Source organism: Rhodnius prolixus, unplaced genomic scaffold (assembly GCF_049639745.1).
Source record: "Rhodnius prolixus isolate KJV_2025 unplaced genomic scaffold, Rpr scaffold_7, whole genome shotgun sequence".
NCBI lineage: Eukaryota > Metazoa > Arthropoda > Insecta > Hemiptera > Reduviidae > Rhodnius > Rhodnius prolixus.
The window spans coordinates 4,609,727-4,619,345 of record NW_027411582.1 but is presented as its reverse complement, the minus strand read 5'-3'; the positions used below and the strand labels follow the sequence as shown (position 1 = coordinate 4,619,345).

The 9,619-nt window shown below is 34.0% G+C and overlaps 2 protein-coding genes across 6 annotated transcripts in view; both read left to right on the top strand.

Annotated features, from left to right (window-relative positions):
• LOC141446788 (uncharacterized) overlaps positions 1–9,619 on the top strand; it is a 47,769-nt gene that overhangs the window by 7,257 nt on the left and 30,893 nt on the right. The window lies entirely within an intron of this gene.
• On the top strand, positions 836–9,332 carry LOC141446786 (uncharacterized). 2 transcript variants are annotated; one of them, XM_074113549.1, is made up of 6 exons: positions 836–995; positions 1,715–1,876; positions 2,561–2,716; positions 7,765–7,926; positions 8,543–8,701; positions 9,074–9,332. In XM_074113549.1, exons 1-6 carry the CDS (start codon positions 909–911, stop codon positions 9,191–9,193), a joined length of 846 nt encoding a protein of 281 aa, XP_073969650.1. In that variant the 5' UTR covers positions 836–908; the 3' UTR covers positions 9,194–9,332. The 2 variants fall into 2 exon arrangements, with proteins under 2 accessions (XP_073969650.1, XP_073969651.1); XM_074113550.1 differs by lacking the exon at positions 2,561–2,716.

Here is a 9,619-nt window from a genome sequence, read left to right as displayed (position 1 = left end):
AATTTTTAAAAATCTCAAAAAAAAGTGGCTTGTCTGATTTGACCAGGTGAATACTTGTCAATTCAACAGCTCGATGATCGATGAAACAGTGCTTATCATTAGAAATAATCTGGCTAAAGGAAGGGGAGAAGGAAAAATTTATGGATCTATAGATTTGTGATTTAAAGTGGTAAAATAACTTGCTGGAATAGCCCAGTGGATTGCTTATGTTGGATCCTGAGTTTGAATCCAGCAGCTGGATATTAGATTTCACTTCCTAGGAGCTTCTTACACCTCATACAGGATGAACAGTAAGAAGAGAACACTTACCGGAAACCGGACCAATGACCTCAGCTGATGACGCGTCTTAAATTAAAAACAAAACATAATATTTATATTTACACTTTCATTGATATTAAACTATTGCGGTCATGTCAAATTTTCTATTTCGAGTTTGCATCGGAAATATCAACATTTTATCTCTGCGGCCGGAAACGGGGTTTTTAGGAAATATGTACTCAATCGTGAAATTATTTCGTATAGTTGCTCAAAAACAAAAGATTGGTTATTAAGGACTTCTTAATTAGAGGGCATTAAAAGGGACCGCGTAAAAACTGAATTTTGACAATTCGATATTGCAATATTTCCTTCTTACAAGTAAGAGAAAATATAGCGATGAAAAATACGGCGTTCAAATAAGTTAAATATTATTTACATCATGGTTATAATGTTAAATCTGTTACTGGAATCTCGGTACAATATTTGAACGTAATGAAAAGGAAGTAAAAAAAGATCGATAATCATCTTTTTTAATATAACAGACGCTTCCCAAGGACAGACTGCATATTCTAGCAGTCTCACAAATCTGCATTTCCGCAACATTTACCAGTCTGTAATTATCATATTGTCAGTCTCTCAAAGGAAGCGAAATGAAAACGCCAGGGAAACCTACGCAGAATATAGTTTTATTTTTATTGCTTTCATTAATTTGGAATTTGGAATGCAGAGAAATGGCAGTAAGTAGAATTAAATAATTCAGTGTCACCTTACCGAACTTCTGTCATGAAGGGAACTATTGCAATCGTGAACTTATTTTCTATGTTAAGATGTTTTTACCAAAAATTTTTCTTTCATTTTATGGCTTCTTCGAAATAATTTATTTCAAATTCTTCATTTAAGATGTATTGCTGTGGTACTGGGTTCGATTCCCGGGCTAGACTTCGCGTTTTATTTTATTTTTTTAATTAATATGAGTAATTTGTAGAATAAAGTAGGTTTGCTTGGCGCCTCTGTCTAGGTGACCCCTAAGTTGGTTGATAAACGTGAAGCCAGCGTGAACACAATAGGATTACTTCTTTTTCATCTGTACTGAAGCTTTCAACTTATTGAAATCTTGATTTCGCCAGGGAAAAAGGATGGCTTCGAAATCTTAGTTTCGAAGTTTTAACGATACGTTGATGAATTATAGAAAGAGAAAACTGTAGAAACTGTTGGGTTTCAATGTTATTTACATTCAGTTTCATATAACCTTTTTTTTGCAACCTTTTTTTCTTTTAAGTTGTTAATAGATAGAGACAGTTATGATGCCTTCATGGTTATGTTTGGTTTTGGTTTCTCTGTTGTAAGAGTTAAATAAAACAGTTATAAACGTTAATATTTTCTTTTATTTAATTTACCCATAATTCAACAGAAACAACCATCAAAGAAAAATAGACTAATATGATTTTCTTTGCAGGGCCCTTCTATGAATATATTCAAGAAGTTTGAGAAATGTGATTCAACAGAAGGCCATGCTATAAAGATTGACAATTATCGTTTTAACAGATACAATAGAACAGTTTATACCTACAACGGCAACATTGAACTCCAGACAGAATTGAGGGACGAGGACTTAGAAGTGGGTATTCTGGGATTGTAATTACTAATCGATGTGTAAAACTTTAACAAGATCAACAAACCATGACCCAATAATTACTCTTATACATTGCATGAGGAAATATCGCAATCGATGAAAATTTTCGATTATGGAATTTTCACTGGAAAAACACTTTTGAAGTAAAGCAGATTATATTTTCACTTAATAAAAAGTATTGGAATCGAGTCAATCATTTAGTCACTAGTTTTCTCCATTATGAGGTCTCCTGAGTCCAAAAAAAGGGATAAGTCTCTGTGTGCTTCTGAGATCCTTGAAAGAGGCTCCTGTGATTTTATTTCAAAAGATAGTTATTAGTCATTAATGACTAATTCAGTTTCCCTGGTAACTGACGCCAAACTCACTCGTTACTATCCGACAATGTATCATTACCATTCTCTTCACCATGAGAGAAACTACTTCTCAGGGAATCTTGATAATGATTAGTGAAGGAATGAGGGGACTGTGACCCCTCGCTTCCGTTATCAGTTGCTATCCCACTCTATACAATGCAAATTATTAATGTTAACTAACTTTTAGGTAAAATTTATAATTTTCTAGAAAACCTAATCAAGTAAATTTCAGTTAAAACGTTCGGTGGTTGTCAATATTAGATTTTTTCGTTCTATAGATTCTTCCACCTTAATGTAATTATATTTATTTATTAAGATGAATATCATGGCGGAAAAGTGGGGTAATGGAGGCTGGAAACGTACTTTGCAGAAAAGATTTCCAAACGCATGTTCTTCAGCTGAAAAATTTACACCAAATTATTTCCAGTCTATTATGAAACAAGGAAACTTAACTGGTTGTCCAATACCAGCGGTGAGTAAATTTCTTTTTACTTTATTATTGGAAATAACAGAGGAAATATTTATAAACATTTTCCAAAGTACAAAGTACAGCTTTGATAGTAAATTTATTTCAACTATTTAAATTATTGGCAATAACTCTTGGTGAATTATTATCATTAGCTGAATCAGTAAAAAATGTAGTGTAGGACGAAAACATAGTTTAGTCGAATTATCTACATCAAACTGAATAATCAACCACTGACGATGGATGAAAAAAAGAAAATCTGTATTTTTGGATGCAATAAATATGGCGTAAAGAGGGATAAATCTGAGATATTATCCAGCATCACTGACCTAACCACATTTCCAACTTTCCGCTATTCCTTCTGAACGACTGAATGAATACTTCCGTTGCTGAAGGTCTTCGAGCATGTTATAACATTTTGTCACCTTCCATGAGCTCTAGAATAGCATCGACAATTTGCCATTGGGTAGCTGGTGAAATGTGCTCTTTCCTAAACCCGAATTGTGTTGATTAGACGTCGGTGAATCTGAGATACGTCATTAATTCACTTTATGCAGCGGCGAGAAGCATCTTTCTTTCACTTAAACTTCATCTACCGCCGGAAGGTCGTAATGTCACTGCGTTTCAAGCTTCCTTTAGTGTCTCGAACATTTCGCGCATCCAATGGGCACGAAAATTAAAAAATGCTTGTTTATATTTTATCCATTATGGTTCCATAGTTGAGTTAATTATCATTATTAATCAATAAAAATCAATTATTTTCAGGGCCATTACGTATTTAAAGATTTAGTGATTAACGCGGACTTTACAATTGCAATTCCTTACGGACTGTACAGAAGCCAAGTGGAATTGATTAAGAACGGTACAATAATTTTCTGTATTACATGTATTATCGACGTTGTACCGTTGGATTAAAAAATACTAAACATTCTAATTTTGAGAGATTAAATAAATATCCTAAATCCTAATATATATATTAATGTATAATGATAATGTAATAATAATTTAATTCCTGAGTAGAAATATTTCAGAGCGATATTACTTCATTTCCTATGTTGTCCTGTTTGTTTTCTTTATAACTGTTACAGTTTTTGAGTACAAACGATGAAGTTTGGAGTATCACAATCGATTAATAGAAAGACATTTTTAAAAATTCCAAAAAAAAAAGTGGCTTGTCTGATTTGACCAGGTGAATATTTGTCAATTTAAAAGCTCGATGATCGATGAAACAGTGCATATTATTAGAAGTAATCTGGCTAAAAGAAGAGGAGAAGGAAAAATTTACGGATCTATAGATTTGTGATTTTCAATAAGATAGTAAGTAGCTGGGGCGTTCACAAATATGGAGCAGCCAGGCCGCGGCGATGTATCGTAGGTCAGACGCTGGCCAAAAGATATCAAGTGCGAGGATAAGTTTCTATGGACTAAATTCTGCGGTTTTACTGCACAAACGCTGAAATTTGGTGGAGCGCCGACACAAACGCATGATAAAAAGAAAGTGCTAAAATCTCATTAACTAAAATGTGGTAATATAACTTGGAATAGCTCCGTGGATTGCGTATGTTGGATCCTGGGTTTGAATCAGCTGCTGGATATTAGATTTCACTTCCTAGGAGCTTCTTACAGCTCAATCTCTACCGGTAATGAACAGTAACAAGAGAACACTTTCCTGAGGCCGGCAGTGCTCTGAAAAATTCTTTGGGCGCCAATGGCCTCAGCTGATGACGCGTCTTCAATTAAATTCAAGGCGTAATATTTATATTTACACTTTCATTAATATTAAACTGTTGCGGTCATGTCAAATTTTCTATTTCGGTGTTGCATCGGAAATTCTACTTTAAGATATTCTGAGGCCGGAAATGGGTTTTTAGGAAATATGTGTTGTAACGTGAATCTATTTCGTACAGTTGCTCAAAAATAAAAGTTTGGTTATTAAGGTCTTTTTGCGCACAAAATCTTTTCAGGAAACTTTTATTACGTAAATTACAGAAAGAGTATGTCATGTGAGTGTTTCTATTTATTTCCGGTAGCCTCAAGAGGATCTAAGTGCTTCTTCAGGCATCTCGAAGTCAATTTGGTAGGTGAACATCACAAATATCGTACACTTATGCAACACCCACAACACTAACACAATTCTTGGAGTAGTGGCTAGAGATGTAGTGCCGATAAAACTGAGTTCATGAACCCACAGCGAACTCTAGCTCACCACATTGACAGACACTCACTTAGAGAAAATCGTAGCGTGATTATTTATATGTATATACTGGGCCATGATAAAGTACCATTATTATGCGGTAATACGTCTAAGGGACAACGTTTTCAATCTCCGCCAATAAGGTTTTACAGATAACAGGTGCACTAGGAAAATGTAACCTCCCAAGAGTGTTTTGGCCAAGGAAAGGTCATCCTTTGCAACCGTATCCCTTCTTATTTGTATAAATATCCTTTTCCTTAATTAGGGGAGTTTAATTTGAGGATGTTAAAATGGGCGGCGTGAAATGCACTAGATAGTGGTTATCTCTAATTTCCTTCCTGCTTTTTCTTAGGTTCCTGGAGAGCTCGAGTAGTTGCCAGATCCAAGAGGTGAACAACTCCTTTCGGAGAATTCTCCTTAATTTTAATGTGACCTCAAACTATCGGTTCCCATTCACTCTAGATGATGACCTGGGTTGTTTTGTAAATTGCAGGTGTTATAGAGTGCAAACCCTTGGGTCCCTCTTGGTGACAGGGGGTGGGCCCAAAGCAAAACCAAATCTTATGTGTACACTCACACGTCTTTCTCTTACTGCATTTTACAAAATTAAAGTTTCTTGAAACTTTGTATTTACTCTGAAAGTATAATTGTGACTTCATTAACATAAATTTTCACTTTGGTTACTAAAAATCAAATCAGGAAAGTAACATATTTCTTTGGTTTTCTTCAATTTTGGCAATGTACGTTACTAATTAATTCAAGTTAGTATTTTAATAGAAACTAGTTATCAGTTTATTGTAGTAAGGTCAACCATCCCCTCTCCATGAAACTCCCCCATTCTAGTTTTACAGGTTACAATTTTTATAGTTACTGAACTACTTTTGTGCAATACTAACATTTATTAGGTTTAAAGAAAGTCGTGAATGCTGTTTTTGGGAAATGTCGGAAAAATGAAACACATTTTAAGTGAATTCCAGTTGAAATAATGTTACATAATTAAGTGGTATCTTTGCAAAATAAGTGTTTCGACGATTTGTTTTTGTTTTTTGAGTCATTGGGTAGGATGTACACACGCACACAGATGTGTACCCATCTATAAAAACTATTTTTTGCACTCCAAGAATCTAAGAAGAGTTGAAAAACTCTATTTTGAAAATTTGAAATGATTGCAATATTTCCTTTTTACTAATAATTGTGCAGCGAACAGCAAAATGCGTCAAATTAGTTGCAAAATTATTTACATCATTGATAGTATGTTAAATCTCACTCAAAAATCTCGGTACAATGTTTTTACGTAAAAGGAAAGAAATAAAAAAGATGAATAACCTGTTTTATCAGAATAATGGACGCTTCCCAAGGTCTGACTGCATATCGTCTAGTCTTGCTCCCTCACAAATGTACACTTCTGCAACGTTCAGTACTTCCAGTCTGTTAACTTATGGTCAGTGTCGCTGAGGAAACGAAATGAAAACACCAGGGAAAAATACGCATAATATAATTTCATTTTTATTGCTGGCATTAATTTGGAATTTGGAATGCAGAAAATTGTCAGTAAGTAGAATTAAATAATTCAGTGTCACCTTTCCGAACTTCTATTTTTTACCCCCTGTTTCTCAATCGTTTTTTTCTTTGCATTTTTCCCTGACAGTCGTCCCCTTGTCTTTCTGATAACCTTCTTAATTTTTCCTGGCTGACATAACCCTTATAAGATTTCAACATGTTCGAACCCCTCCCGCCATGTACCACTAAGCTATCAGGCACAAAGTTACCCTTAGCTAAAACCCACCGTGAGCTTTTTTTTGATTTGGGTGTAACAATTTGAGACATTTCCCATGGACAAATACCTTTAAAGGTAATTATGGAGAAAGAAGGGCAGGTTTATCTATTTATTGTATTGTCTTCGAACAGTTTTATTCTCAAGTTATGTGGTATTTTATGAAGTTGTTCCAAGTTGCTCCTTCAAAACGATATGCGGAAAAATCGCAGAACGAAGTAACTTTTTTTTCAAGTGCGATCAAGTCTCAAAACTATAAATCTCACCTAGATGCTCTATTAGGGCCGGTAAAGTAAGCAATAGGCTTTGAGATATGGGCAATGGAAGGTACTCCTGCCTGATGAATTAGCTACTACGCTGTAGTAAATAAAGGTTATATTTCCACTTTGGACATCTAGGTAAGGGATATTATTGGGTTCATGTCACATTTTAAGAACTGAATTTTCTCTAGAATCATCCATTCGGAAGATCCTTGGAATTAATGAATAAATACTGTATTTTGTGTGACACACACTTTACAGAGGGTTCTGTTTACATTAGAAAGTCACATAAAAATAAAGATCAAAATAAATTGTAAATTAAAGCGCTTTCTGAACTGTACAAAGTAAAGAGTAAAAAAGTAAAATCAAGAACTTGACAACAAATAAAAAGATGTAAACGCCGTTGAATAGATATTTCTTCTGCATAGGTATAAATTACAAATTATATTAATTTTTCTTTATTTTATGGCATCTTCGACATAATTTATTTCAAATTCTTAATTCATCCGCAAAGCTAAGATGTATTGCGGTGTAATGGGTTCGATTCCTGGTCTAGGCTTTACGTTTTATTTGGTTATTAATATGAGTAATTTATAGAATAAAGTAGGTTTGCTAGTCGTCCACCAACCGTTAAGCGTGAAGCCTGTGTGAGAAAAATAGGCATTACTTCTTTAATTTATCTGCACTGAAGCGTTGAATAAGATTTCCATGTTTTTACAATTACTTTCGAGATTTATGGAAAGAGAAAGAAGTGTTCACTTCAAACTTATTTTTATTTTCAGGACAACCATCAAAGAAAAATAGACTAATATGATTTTCTTTGTAGGGCCCTTCTATGAATATAATAAAGAAGATTGAGCAATGTGACTCGACAGAAGGCCCTGCTACAAAGGTTGAGAAGTATCGCATAAACAAGTACAATAGAACCGCTTTTACCTACGACATCAACATTGAACTCCAGACAGAATTGTCGGACGAGGACTCAGAAGTGGGTATTTTGGGATTTAATTATTAATCAGTAGTGTAAAACATTAACAAGATCAAAAAACCATGACCCAATATTGCAATCGATAGAAAATTTAGAATATGGAATTTAGACTGGAAAAACACTTTTGAGGTAAAGCAGTTTATATTTTCGCTTTAGAAAAAGTATTGGAATCGAGTCAATAATTTGGTCACTAGTTTTCTCCATTATGAGGTCCTCTGAGTCCAAAAAAAGGGATAAGTCCCTGTGTGCTTCTGAGATCCTTGAAAGAGGCTCCTGTGATTTTATTTCAAAAGATAGTTATTAGTCATTAATGACTAATTCAGTTTCTCTGGTAACTGACGCCAAACTCACACTACTACTACTTCTCAGGTAATTTTGATAATGATTAGTGAAGGTATGAGGGAACGGTGACCCCTCGCTTCCGTTATCAGTTGCTATCCCATTCTATACAATGTAAATTATTAATGCTTTTAAATAAAATTTATTATTTTCTAGAAAACTTAATCATGTAAATTTCAGTTGAACAACTCTCGGTAGTTGTCCATATTAGATTTTGTAGTTTTATAGAATCTTCTACTTTAATGTATTTATTTTTTTTTTTTTTTAATTTGTTCAGATAAATATTAATGTGGAAAAGTGGGGTAATGGAGGCTGGAGACATATTTTCGTTAAAATATTGAAAAACGCATGCTCTTCATTTGAGCAAATTGCACCAAATTTTATCCAGTCCATTGTGAAACCATCAAACAACATAACTGGTTGTCCAATACCTGCGGTGAGTAAATTTATTTTTAACAGTTAAAATTATTGGCCATAACGATTTGCGAATTATTATATTGTAATTAGTTGATGAGAGAAAAGTGAGCTGTTTGGATTTTCATCATTTGGTTCAACATCTGAGGTTATTGGCGCCCGGAACTTTTTTTAATGCACTGCCGGCCTCCAGACTGTGTTCTCTCGTTAATGATGACACTATCCATCACCGTACAATGTGCTGTAAGAAGCTCCTAGAGAATATCTATCCAGCAACTGGATTCAAACCCAGGACCTCCGCGAGGGGAATCCAATACGCTAACCGCACAGCTAATTCCTTCCTAAAGTGTAATCACCAATTATTCGTCAATAATAATCTTCTTTTTTTTTTCAGGACAATTATGAATTGAAAGATTTAGTGATCAACTTGGACGTTGCAATTACATTTCCTTACGGACTGTACAGATGCCGAATGAATGCAATTAAAAACAGTACACTTATTTTCTGTATTTGATTTATTCTCGAAGTTTTACCGTTAGGTTAAAAAATACAATATAATCCTAATTTAGAGAGGTAAAATGCATATCCTAAATCCATATATATTAATGTATAATGATAATTTAATTCATGAATATAAATATTTTAGAGCGATATTACTTCATTTCCTATGTTGTCCTGTTTGTTTTCTTTATAACTGTTTCAGTTTTTGAGTACAAACGATGAACTTTCGGGTATCATCGTCACAATCGATTGGTAAAAAGGCATTTTTAAAAATCACAAAAAAAAGTGGCTTGTCTGATTTAACCAGGTGAATACATGACAATTCAACAGCTCGATGATCGATGAAACAGTGCATATCATTAAAAATAATCTGGCTAAAGGAAGATGAGAAGGAAAAATTTATGGATCTATAGATTTGTGATTTAAAGTGTTAAAATAA

Excerpts from the sequence above, each read along its gene's own strand:
- LOC141446786 (XM_074113549.1), top strand. The coding sequence starts at position 909 with ATGAAAACGCCAGGGAAACCTACGCAGAATATAGTTTTATTTTTATTG. Across the intron at positions 996-1,714 it reads TGGAATGCAGAGAAATGGCA|GGCCCTTCTATGAATATATT; the intron begins GTAAGTAGAATT and ends TTTTCTTTGCAG. Across the intron at positions 1,877-2,560 it reads TGAGGGACGAGGACTTAGAA|ATGAATATCATGGCGGAAAA; the intron begins GTGGGTATTCTG and ends TTATTTATTAAG.